Source organism: Cyprinus carpio, chromosome A14 (assembly GCF_018340385.1).
Source record: "Cyprinus carpio isolate SPL01 chromosome A14, ASM1834038v1, whole genome shotgun sequence".
Taxonomy (NCBI): Eukaryota; Metazoa; Chordata; class Actinopteri; order Cypriniformes; family Cyprinidae; genus Cyprinus; species Cyprinus carpio.
This window is the reverse complement of record NC_056585.1, coordinates 6,666,185-6,679,602: the sequence shown is the minus strand read 5'-3', so window position 1 is coordinate 6,679,602 and position 13,418 is coordinate 6,666,185. Positions and strand designations below refer to the sequence as shown.

The 13,418-nt window shown below is 37.7% G+C and overlaps 1 protein-coding gene across 1 annotated transcript in view; it reads left to right on the top strand.

Annotated features, from left to right (window-relative positions):
* Nucleotides 1–13,418, top strand: part of LOC109060034 (iron-sulfur clusters transporter ABCB7, mitochondrial-like) — a 40,782-nt gene that overhangs the window by 25,042 nt on the left and 2,322 nt on the right. Inside the window, exons 9-15 of the mRNA XM_042769803.1 lie at nucleotides 213–387; nucleotides 1,963–2,120; nucleotides 3,186–3,349; nucleotides 5,079–5,208; nucleotides 5,422–5,593; nucleotides 5,707–5,810; nucleotides 8,110–8,217. Coding sequence (XP_042625737.1) covers nucleotides 213–387; nucleotides 1,963–2,120; nucleotides 3,186–3,349; nucleotides 5,079–5,208; nucleotides 5,422–5,593; nucleotides 5,707–5,810; nucleotides 8,110–8,217 — 1,011 coding nt within the window. The remainder of the gene's footprint in view (nucleotides 1–212; nucleotides 388–1,962; nucleotides 2,121–3,185; nucleotides 3,350–5,078; nucleotides 5,209–5,421; nucleotides 5,594–5,706; nucleotides 5,811–8,109; nucleotides 8,218–13,418) is intronic.

Here is a 13,418-nt window from a genome sequence, read left to right as displayed (position 1 = left end):
GTAAGTCAATGGGGACCAGAACCTCTTCTGTTACCAATATTCTTCAAAATATCATCTCTTTGTGTTCAGCAGAAGAAAGAAACTCGAACATGTTATTGAATGTGTTTTTCATACAGTATGTCTCTAAACTCATCATTGTCATGACCTTCCTTTGGGAGCTGTTCTGTTGTGCTCCTTTTCAACCAGATCTTTTGTGTTTCTCTCTCTTTCAGTACTTCAACAATGAGAGGTATGAGGCCGAGCGTTACGATGGTTTTCTGAAGGTGTACGAGTCGTCCTCTCTGAAGACCACCTCTACTCTGGCCATGCTCAACTTCGGTCAGAGCGCCATCTTCAGCGTCGGCCTCACCGCCATCATGGTGATGGCAAGCAAAGGCATAATGGCAGGTGAAAATCAGCGCTGTCACATTTCATCACTAATTACTCAAAATAGATTTAGGGGCCAGTTGCATTAACTGCTTTTTTTCTCCATAAATACATTTACAAAGAGTTAGTGAAACTAGTTCTTAAAGGATTAGTTCACGTCCAGAATAAAGATTTCCTGATCATTCCCTCACCTGCATGTCATCCCAGATGTTCATGTCTTTCTGTCTTCAGTCACAAAGAAATGAAGGTTTTTGAGGAAAACATTCCAGGATTTTTCTCCATATAATGGACTTCAGTGGAGATCAGCGGATTGAAGGTTAAAAATGCAGCTTCAAAGAGCTCTGCACGATCCCAGCCGAGGAATAAGAGTCTTATCTAGAAAAACGATCTTAAACTCTCAACACATAATCCCTCATTTATATACTTTCTAACCACAAATGCTGGTCTTGCACTATCTGGACTTCACACATGACATAATCCCGTTGGAAAGGTCACACGTGGTTAGCTCTTCGTCTGTGTGCTTTTTGTAATTTTGTATTTTTTTTTAGTAAATGGCCGATCGTTTTTCTAGATAAGACTCTTATTCCTCGGCTGGGATCGTGCAGAGCTCTTTGAAGCTGCATTTTTAACCTTCAGTCCGCTGATCCCCATTGAAGTCCATTATATGGAGAAAAATCCTGGAATGTTTTCCTCAAAAACCTTCATTCATTTGTGACTGAAGACAGAAAGACCTGAACATCTGGGAAGTGAACTAATCCTTTAAGACAGTCTTAACATAGTGTTTATGCAACTAGCATAGGGCTATACTGAATTATTTTACCTTAATGGAGTTAAATTTTAGACCTATTTGTAGCTTTATTTTATTCTTTCTTTTTACGTTCAAATTACAATATGCCTCAACAGCATGCAGTTACACGCTGATATAATTAGAGATGAATATGGCCAGGAAATCCAGTTCAACTAATAAAAGCAGGTGTAAAACTGAACACAGGTATTTCAGCTCCAGAGCTGCTCTGAGTCACATTTATGCAAAACTACTGTCAAAATCACACTTAAACTCACAGACCTCCACAACAAACCATCAAAATAAAAGCACGGTTTACCTTGGAGAACTTATGACAGAATATAGTACTACGTTATACTAAAAAGTAAGGAATATCATACAAACATTAAATTTTTTTAATCCATGTTTTAATTTATAGAGTTCTGTTGTGCGGCGTCTTATTTGACAAAAAACAAATGCAATTTTTTGTTGTATATGAAATGTTATATTTTAATTTGATTACGTTTTAAAAGCTCTATTTTATTTTTAGTTAATGTTAATTCTTTTATTAGACACCATTTTTGATGATAAATTTCTATTAAGTCATAAAACACTTTTTTTTTTATTATTAAATCTTACTCTGGTGAGTTTAATAGTAAAGAAACAATCTTTCTCAAGGCCTAACAAACAAATAGAAAGCATTTCCTGTGGTGAATGAATACCTTGAAAAAAAATCAATATTGTTTGATATGAAAAAAAAGATATTGTGGTAATATATTTGTGCATATCGCCCAGCCCTATGTTCAGTGTGCTTTGTCGTCCTCTCCCTGCAGGCACTATGACTGTGGGTGATCTAGTGATGGTGAACGGGCTGCTCTTCCAGCTCTCTATGCCGCTCAACTTCCTGGGCACCGTGTACAGAGAGACCCGGCAGGCCCTCATCGACATGAACACGCTCTTCACTCTGCTCAGCGTCGACACCAAAATAAAGGTGCGCTCGCCTACTGTATGGAGCTTATAATATGACAAAACTGTACTGTATGAATTTGAATTATTGACACATTAGTGGTATTTATCAAAACTGAATATTGTGTGGCATTTAACATAGTTCTGGATTTTATTTATTTTTTTATACTTGAATATTGAACATTTGAAATTTAACAAAACTGATTTTTTTATAGCAGAGTTTTAAAGACATGTATTTTCAAATTTAATTTAATTTTTTTTTTTTTTGTTCTGAAATCTCAGACTGCAAATATCCAGTTTTTAAAAACACAGCTCCAATTTTTCAAGATGAAATTCGGAACATCAAATTCAATATTCTAAATATTATATTCTCAAATACATGTCTATAAAACTCTGCTGTTAAAAAAATCACATTTCAAATGTTCAATATTCAAGATAAAATAAAATAAAATTCTGAACTATGTTAAATGCCACATAATATTCAGTTTTGATTAAATGCCACGTGTCAATAATTCAAATTTATACAATACAGTTTTGTCATATTATAAGCTCCATATTACTGCTGCAGAATTAAGCAAACAGAGTTATTTTAATGCGTAAAGAATACCTGTGAATAGTGTTGTATTATCTGCTCCAGCCGTTCTGAAATGTCAGAGCTTTTTAAAATACGGCACGAGAGCTTCCTGTCAGATTTGAATATTAAGTGTGTAATTTTTCGTAGTATTTGTTTTAAATTCCAGAAACATTGGAGTGTTTCCCGTCTTTCATAGCATTAGTGGAGGAGGTTGATGAAGCTCATTCTTCATTTGGCTGATTTCGTATGCAGCCTGTAATTACCGTGAATTAAATCTGTCCAATTGTTCGCAGTGATCAGTAATGGTTTTCACCGCGTGACAGCGCTACCCATCTAGCCATTATTGTGAGACCCTAATTTGATTTCTCAATTTAGTGTAAAAGTACCGAGCGCTATTGTTTTGATGGTGCCATTACAATGGATTGTCATCGAAATATGTTTCAATCCTGTTTCAAGCCTCAAAATGTAGGTTTCAGACTGCTAAATGTGTTTTTTTTAAACCTTTGTGTCCTGAAGGAGAAAGAAATGGCCCCGCCGCTCCTCGTTAGACCCCAGGAAGCCACCATCAGGTTTGAGGATGTGTATTTTGAGTACTTAGAGGGCCAAAAGGTGCTTAACGGGGTTTCATTTGAAGTACCTGCTGGGAAAAAGGTGGCCATTGTTGGTGGCAGTGGATCTGGGTAAGTGCTTCAGGAAAGACATACTTATGTTATATTACCTTCAGGTTTCACTGAACTTGGCACAATAGGGTTTAAATTGGAGCTGAATTACTTTGAGAAATACAGCAGCAAAGGCTAACATTCTTTGGAGTGAGAACTATTAGATATGTGGGATTATTAGCATTTAACGCTGTGATGAGAGACTAAAGGCCAATAATTTGAGCCCCGTTTACAGCCAAATGGTAAATAATCTCATTATTTTGTTGACAGCATTTATCAGGCTCAGCCATTTAACCCTGTTCCCAGAGTTCTTGTGAAATTAATTAAAGCTAATTTAGTTTGTAGGAAATAAGTTAACCAACATTTTTTAAGGCCTTGGTATGCTTTTTTAAAAAACATAATATTCATTATACTCTTCCAGCCAAAAGTTTTTGAACGGTAAGATTTTTAAAGAAGTCTCTTCTGCTCACCAAACCTGCATTTATTTGATCCAAAATACAGCAAAAGCAGTAATATTGTGAAATCATTTTACTATTTAAAATAACTGCTTTCTATTTTAATATGTTTTAAAATGCAATTTATTCCTGAGATCAGAGCTGTATTTTCAGCATCATTACTCCAGTCTTCAGTGTCACATGATCTTCAGAAATCATTCTAATATGATGATTTGCTGCTCAAATAACATTTATTACTATTATTATTAATTTTCAAAACAGTAAAAAAAAATTCAGGATTCTTCGATGATTAGAAAGATCCAAAGATCAGCATTTATCTGAAATAAAAAGCTTTTGTAACATTATACACGCTACCATTCAAAAGCTTGGAGTCAGTATCATTATTTTTATTTATATTTTGGGGAAGGAAATTAATGAAATTAATACTTTTATTTAGCAATGAGGCTTTAAATTGATCAAAAGTGATGATAAAAACATTTATATCGTTACAAAAAAAAAAATCAGATAAATGCTGTTCTTTTGAACTTTCTATTCATCAAAGGAACCTGATGAAAATTCTACTCCACTGTTTTCGACATAATAATAATAATAATTGTTTTTTTGAGCAGCAAAACATCATATCAGAATGATTTCTGAAGGGTCATGTGACACTGAAGACTGGAGTAATGATGCTGAAAATACAGATTTGATCACAAGAATAAATTCCTTTTTAAAATATATTAAAATAGAAAGCAGTTATTTTAAACTGTAAAAATATTTCACAATATTACTGCTTTTGCTGTATTTTGGATCAAATAAATGCATGCTTGGTGAGCAGAAGAGACTTCTTTAAAAACATAAAAAATCTTACTGTTTAAAAACTTTTAGCTGGTAGTGTATATTCATTGCTAAAATTGACCAAAGTCAGATCAACCAAATTACAGAAATGTCCCTGGCTCAAATTTTTGTGAAAATATCATACAGTAATGATGCTGCCAAGTCATATTTACCCCCCTGAAATTTGGCTCAAATCTCAGAAAATTGCTGTTTTGAGGGGGGGGGCTCTACAAAATAGTGGATTACTCAGTGAATATACATCCATGCAATTAAATATATATTAAAAAATATTCCACATTGTATTACACACTGTACAATGCATTAAAGTTTCCAGACCCAAATGATAGTAACAGGATAACAAGTCTCTCATGAAACAAGCTCATGTAATATTTATTTTAATGTTAAGCATTTTCACCTCCTCACCTTGACACTTTGATGAAATACAAATAGAACAACAGAGTTTGACTTTCTTTTCCTAGGAAGAGCACGATTGTCCGATTGCTCTTTCGTTTCTACGAGCCACATCAGGGCAACATCTACATCGCAGGCCAGAACATACGTGATGTTAGTCTGGAGAGCTTGAGGAAAGCTCTGGGCGTCGTGCCGCAGGTGAGCGTTTGCGTCTAATTCTGAGAATCATCAGATGTAATTATCACCTCCTCAGGGAACATTTGTATTTTCTTATTCTTTAAAAATAAGTATCTAATAAAAACTAGTGGGAAGGTACCATGGGAACCATAATTAGACTTAATTTAAGGCTATGAAAAAATATGTGAAACTTATTTAATCTTCTGAGAATTCAAAATGTAAATATGATTTCAGGACGCCGTGCTTTTCCACAATACCATATTTTACAATCTGCTCTATGGTAACATCAACGCCACAGCAGAGGACGTCTACCATGTGGCCAAACTAGCTGGAATCCATGACGCCATTCTCAGGATGCCCCACGGATACGAAACGCAGGTCGGAGAGCGAGGCCTGAAGCTCTCAGGTAACCTCATGAGTGTTTCTGAAGGAAGTGAAGGTCTCTGAAGAGCACCTTTGCTTTAGAGGAACAGGATGGTTTCTTCTTGAGTGATTGAGTGTGGGTTTTTTCTGTGACAGGTGGAGAAAAGCAGCGTGTGGCCATTGCACGAGCCATCCTTAAAAACCCTCCCATTTTGCTGTATGACGAGGCCACATCTTCACTAGACTCAATCACTGAAGAGGTGAGAGCCTCGTGTGTCAATTAAATAGTATGTTCCTCAATAACAGGTATGAAATGGGCATGAAAACTTAATTTCGCAGAGCTGACTGTCTGTAGCCGGCTATACACATAAAAACACAGGAAGCTGGGCGTTTTCTGTTCATTTAGTTCATTTAGTTTTTTTTTTTTTTTAAAGCTGAGTCACATTCACAAAACAATCTGTCTAAATGTACCACTCAAATCATTAAGGACAGACTGAGCGGTTGTTGTTGTGGATGAAATTAAATGGCTGGCACTTGTTTTTAATCATGAGATCTTCTTCAGAACGATCTGCAGAGCAGAAGGTGCAACACAAAGAGAGAAATCACCTCAGTTAATCTGTGTTGATCTATTCATGTATGTGACTTGGCAAAGTTGCAGAAAATCTGTCGTTTCTGCAGTTTTAGTTTCAATAAATAGTAGGAATGGCAAAGAAAAAAAAAATCTGAGTAAAAAAAAAACACCAAATTTCCTCAAAAAATAAAATTTCTTGTTACTAGTGAACTACAGATTCTGCATTACTGCCTGTTTAGCCCCGCCCACTGATTCTACATCACTGCCGGTTTTGCCCCACCCACCGATTCTACATCACCTCCTGTTTAGCCCCGCCCACCGATTCTGCATCACCGCCTGTTTAGCCCCGCCCACCGATTCTGCATCACCGCCTGTTTAGCCCCGCCCACCGATTCTACATCACTGCCGGTTTTGCCCCACCCACCGATTCTACATCACTGCCGGTTTTGCCCCACCCACCGATTCTACATCACCTCCTGTTTAGCCCCGCCCACCGATTCTACATCACTGCCGGTTTTGCCCCACCCACCAATTCTACATCACCTCCTGTTTAGCCCCGCCCACCGATTCTGCATCACCCGCTGTTTTCACACTGCCCCCGCCCACCGATTCTGCATCACCGCCTGTTTAGCCCCGCCCACCGATTCTGAATCACCGCCTGTTTAGCCCCGCCCAGCGATTCTGCATCAGTCTGTTTAGCCCCGCCCACCGATTCTACATCACTGTCGGTTTAGCCCCACCCACCGTTTCTACATCACTGCCGGTTTTGCCCCACCCACCAATTCTACATCACCTCCTGTTTTTAGCCCCGCCCACCGATTCTGCATCACCCGCCTGTTTAGCCCCGCCCACCGATTCTGAATCACCGCCTGTTTAGCCCCCGAACTAAATCACATTTTTCCATCTATGAAAAATGTACATTAGGCTGTCCATCACTGTCGGTTTAGCCCCACCCACCGTTTCTGCATCACTGCCGGTTTAGCCCCGCCCCCCGATTCTGCATCAGTCTGTTTAACCCCGCCCACCGATTCTACATCACTGTTGGTTTAGCCCCGCCCACCGTTTCTGCATCACTACCGGTTTAGCCCCGCCCACTGATTCTACATCACTGTCGGTTTAGCCCCGCCCACCGTTTCTGCATCACTACCGGTTTAGCCCCGCCCACTGATCCCCGCCCACTGATTCTACATCACTGTCTGTTTAGCCCCGCCCCCCCACCATCTCTTTTTTACTACTACTACTCACTATTGCTTTGTCTGTTATTACAGATCGTTTGATATGTACTGAGTATTTATGCGTTTTTAACATAAATCAAACAGAGCGTTCTGATGAGAGGGTCAAAAACAGGGCAGAAAATAGCCTATTACTTAAAAATTCTGATGCTTTTGATGTAAAATTCTTGATAACATTATAAGTGGACCTCAGCGAACAGAACAAAATAATAAAAAAGGCAGTTCATGACCACTTTAAAGCCAGTCAGTGAAACTGGATTTTGCCAGACTGAGGTGGTTTTTGTTACTTTTGTGTGCTAAAAGACTAAACCTGTTTGGTTTATCTGTCTAGTTTTTGAACTGTTTAGCGGTGTAGACCTAACCACCATCACTAACAGATCTTTAGAGATTGAATTTTTGCTCAGTACTGCTGGTTTTCCCCTGATGCTTTGAGAACACTTTTCATTTGATATTTACACTAAGCTTTTTTATTTTCATGAGGCTTTGTGCCTTATTACAGTCAAGGAAGTGTTTGCTCTGTTGGCTTCGACAGTGTTTTAATGTATCTTATTGTCAGAGGGTCTTCATATAAATCCTGTCAATCATATCAACGCTTGTTACTGCAGGGAACCGTTGCTGTCATGAGGCTTCTTAATGAAACATCTCAAAAACATCAGCAAAGCTTTTTTCAGCCTTGCAGATTCATTCAGAGGAGGATTGATAAAAGAGAAACAACACATTAGTATGATTTTTCTCTCTCTCTAATTTTCTTTCCAGAATATTCTGACTTCCATGAAGGACATGGTGAGGGACAGAACATCTGTCTTTATTGCACACCGGCTGTCCACCATTGTGGATGCAGATGAGATTATTGTACTAAATCAGGTAAGCTCTTCTGAATCCTGTAAATATGTGTGACAGGTGCTGAAACATCCAGAAATCATCCTTGGAAGCCAATGCTTAATTCTCATCTCCTCTTAAGAAACAATATCGCCTTATCCGCCAATTACCACAACTATAACGACTCACATCAATGTTTTGCAGTGTATTCAACTACAGTGTTACTCCCAGGTCAAAGTTCAAGCAACTTTAAACCCAATGGCTGCTGACCTTTTGAGGGGCAGCCAGTGATTACTGATGAGTTTATAATGATCACTTAAAGGTGCCCTTTTATGCCTATTATTACGTAAATAAAATTATGTAATATCATGTAAAATAAGTCTGATGTCCTTAGAGTGTGCATGTGAAGTTTTAGCTCAAAATACCCCACAGATAATTTTTTATAGCTTGTTGAAATTGCCACATTTAGGGTATGTGCCGAAACACGGCGTTTTTGTGTTTGTCCCTTTAAATGCATACGCCCTCTCTTTTCAGAAGAGGGCGGAGCTTCAAGATATCATGCTCCAGCATACCGGCAACAACAAAACAGGACAATCTCACGCAGTCTGATTGTACAGCACAGCAAAAAATCTTCTATTACGAAGAACATCACGTCATAAAAAAAATAAAGACATAGCTGGTCTCATGGTTAGTGGTTGACCGATATATCATCAAGGCCGATATATTGGCAGATATTTGGCATTTTTCAAATATGCGTTTGAGGCGGGACTTTTATTTTGACGGCGCTGAGACCGTCGTCATTAACAGTTCTCTCTAATAATGATAGAAGTCTGTCTAATAATCCGATAGAACTATTAAACAAAGGAATTAAAATGTATACAAAGTATTATAACGATTGCTTTTGTATTATTAGTAATTGAAAGGCAAACATTATAATACTTTCTCATTTGCTGTCAGCATTCAGCAAATATGCATTTACATAATTTAAACATCTTTGAAGAGCTAATGAAAATTTAATTTCACAAACCTTGCAAACGTAGTTGAATCCAGCTGTGAGATCTTGTGAAGTGAGCATGTGACCTGCATGATCGTGTGCGCTGCGTGACTATCGGTCACTGCCATATTCATGTCATTTTCACTGTGTTCTGTATGTAAAATTAATGTTACTTTGGTTACATTTTACTTCCTTTTTAATTATATTTTTATTAAATAATTATTTATTTGTGGACAATACTTTGTCATCTGAAGTATAAGTATGTTTATTTTACAAATGTATTTTTTAATCCATTTTCAAATGATCAAAATTAGAATTTTTCAAATTATTTCAATATTAATTAAAATAAATAATTATATTGGCCATCGGCCACCCTGCTTTCAAGATATCGGCATCGGCTGTCAAAAAAACAATATTGGTCGACCAGTACTCATGGTGCCTTCTTGTGCTATAACATTATGAGCGCGACTTCACAATGCTTTCATATGCAATTTTTAACGACCACATTCCTATTTATGATCTTTCTGGTAGCACGTGAAGGCAGCATCAGTGAAAACAGGCAGAGACAGTGGTAGCATCTTACAGAGACCCAAGAAGCTCTTTTGGAAAACAAAATATTATTCACTTAACAATACAGTATGTATGTTAAAATGATAATAAAGGAGTAAAAGTCTTTGCTTCTTTTGATCATGTGGATTGTTTGTATGTATGCAGTCCACAGTGAGGAAAAGAAATATATGTTCATATATTTGATGTATCAGTATGTGTCATGTACATATTGATGTATCAATACGTGGGCAGTTATGAAAGTCAAAATGGATGGATTCATGAAAGCGGGACTGACATTTATTAGGACTATTAAGTTTTACTTGTGTACTAGTTGTATGGATATGATGTTGCAGCTGAGACGATGCGGGCGAGAAACAAAAGCTTGCATGTCTCTGTTGAAAGATTCATGCAGCTTGTGTTGTTATGAATGTTGTGAAGCAACAGGCATGTGCCACTCACTTATTGTGCATCAGCCTGTGGGCGACTTAGACTTTGGGTGGTTTGCAAGAATCTGGGTGCACTTTCCATGTTTGGTTGTTTCAGGTTATTGTAGAAAGATAAAGACATGCATTTACACTGCGATGCAGTTTGTGGACAAATGTTTTTTTCCTGCTTTCCTGTTTGGCTCAAACTCAATGCATCAACTAGTGAATGCAGTCGACAAGTGGACTTGACCACTAGACGCCATGACAAAGGCATATCACACACAACCCCTCTTTCTTGCTACCTAGCAACCTTGTAAAACGGCCTTCCTGTAATGCTCTCTGCACTGTGTTTCACTTGGAGGTCAAAGTCGTGCATGACACTCGTGTTGAAGCCCTAATGTGAGTCATGTGAAAGGGACCTACAGGGAAACATTAGCATCCTTCCCATATAGCGGTTTGTCCTGAGGTTCAGATGTTTTTGTGATTGTTGGATGGCTACATGGAAACAAAAGTATGATGAGTTTAGTTTCAGATGTGTAGATGGGATAAAAACATTCATTTGAATGTCTCGTGTTTCTTTCATTGCAATGATGAAGAAAGCTCTCTCACTGCTGTCCTTGTATTTCGTTCTGCTATTGAGATCCAGGCTGTTGGTAAAAATGAGCTTGTGAAATGATGACTATTCTCCAGAGTTGCCCTTGAAATGGGTGTGGAGCTTGTCAGTGACATACTGCATTATCGCTTATGTCTTGTTGATCAGCAAAAATGCATTCGTGGGAAATGAAAGACCTCTCTTGAGTTTGTTGCTGCTGGTCTCCTAACAGTCTGTGTTCCAGTTTGCATAAAGACTGTACTGCACAGTAGTGACTGGTTATATGTTATCAGATTCCCCAAAAATAAGTGCTTGTTTATTATAACAACAACAGGACATTCAGACATGCAATTATAAGCCTGTCATCTCATAGGGCTGGACCAGAATATTCGATTATTCAAATATTCGTTCAGTGGGTTGGCATTCAAATTTCAATTTTGAGATTCGAATAATATTTAATTATTTTTTTGAGCACTTGGCATCCCCCGCAAAACGGTCTTTAAATTGAGTGAGGACAAGACAAAGGCAGTGTGCCAGATATGTGATTTGAAGCCGTCCTACCACAACAGCACATCAAGTTTGAAAACTTACCTGAGTTCTGTGAGTAGTACGCCTATAGTATATTGTTGGTATAAAAAAACAAAAAAAACAAACCGCATTTATCCACCATGATAATCAGTAATTTTACACATGATAAAAATGTGCACTTAATTTGCTTGGAAAATTCTTGCGAATACAGCAGCCATAAAAATAAAATAAAAATAATAATAAATAAATAAAGTATAGTAGCCCATCCTAATAATAATTTGTCTATATTAAAAGTATTGCTCTTAACAGACCTGTGTGTTTTGTATCACTAGTGCAGTGTCCGTTCCCGGAGCGTATAAGCCCGGTTCTGATTACAAATCACATTACAGTAATGTAATCTCTCAGATTATACATTTTAGAGTAGTTTAGGATTACATTTAGATTAAACTTTTACCATGTCTTGTTTATTTGATGTCAAACACATTCACTTTTTTATTTTTTGCATAAAATACAAATAGGAAGAAAATAAATGAATTTGATTAACAAAACCTTACAAAGACATGGTGTCACATTAAAGTGAGATAGTTCAGAAAGTATTTAAAGTGAAAAAAAAAAAAGAATTACAGTGGATAATATGAACCTATGCAAGGAACAAAAATAGCAGTAAATCTGATTGTTTGTATTTGAAAACATGATGTAATTACAAGTACTTGGTTTTGGTAATCTGATTACTTAATCCAAATGACAACCCAGCACTAATCAGGCCTAAATTAACTTAGTACTGAATTGCCAGCATGTTTATCATCCCTTAAGTCTGTAGAAAAAAAACATGCAAGTTGATGCATACTCGTGATGCTAGCGTGTACGTGCGCTCATAGCATACGAGCATCTTCAGCTGTGTGAGAGCAGAGGGCAGCGTGCGGGGGCTGGACCATTTGATTTTTAGCTCATTAGCAGTGGAAATACCTTTTGCCCAGCGCTCAGCGACACCTTTGTTTGTCTCCCATGTGTGGAGACCTTTTCAATCTGGATGTGGGTGGGGGGTGGAAAAGGAACTGCCGGAAAAGAAACCGAAGCAAATATTGTTGTGAAATCTTGTTTTTTTTTTTTTTCGGCAGTATCAAAAATGGGTCATAATACACGATCCAAGCTCTAAATGACACCGCTGCTAAAAATACTATCAGTGTTTGAGTCTTGCTTGGCAAAAGTGGCGTCGTAATTGATGCAAGTAACTAGCAAACAGCCGGGAGACTGGTTGATCTGTCATTGTGAAAGCTTTGTTGCTGGCAGTCTTTTAAGAAGCGAAGCTGCATGTACGCCCACACCGCTGCATCCCTGCTCCGAGTCTCAGCTCTCTTTAGACCTTTCTCAAACATTACACACACTATCTCTCTGTCAGGGCTCCTTCATGGCTAGAGATCTCTTGTTTTGCCCAGTTCGTCCAATTTGGATGCAGCTGCACAGTCAGTCGGTCTGCCTGCAGGCAGCTTTATGCTGCTGAATATCTAGGTATCAATAAAAGAAACCAAGCTTAAATGCTAAATAACAGCCTCTGGCCTCCTGAAACAATGCCAAGGCAAAGCCTGCATAAACACTCGGGGTTTTCTTCTTGCGTGCGTTTATCGGATGGTTGCTGTGCATCGGTGCTGTTCTCACACGACGACCCTTGCGGAAAAATAGATAATAGTTGTTAACCTTGCATGATCTCAACGAGTCTCATTGAAAGTTAAATGATTATTCTGAGGTCAGAACATGTTAAGCTGCATGCATCTGTGACGTGCTACCGATTACATGATGTAACTCTCTGTTTGTAAAACAAAGACATTTTTCATTGATAGTGTGGCACAGATTCTTTTATTGCACTGGATTCAATACAGACTGCAAACTCAAGGCTTGATGTTTAATTTTTTCCTAATTTAAGAAATTCAGGAGTGCATTAAGAACAATTCAAATGCATCAAATCATTTTTGTCCTCAATAAAAGGATGCAATGTGACATTCACAATCAGAATTATTTAATTTATTTGAAAACAAAAAAGTCCAGTAGGTTTTTTAAATATTTCTGTCAAGACTTAATTTATTTAATAATTAAATTAAATATATTTTAAATGTCAGATTGTGTAACTGAAATATCAATAATAACCTGAGGAAAAAAATGT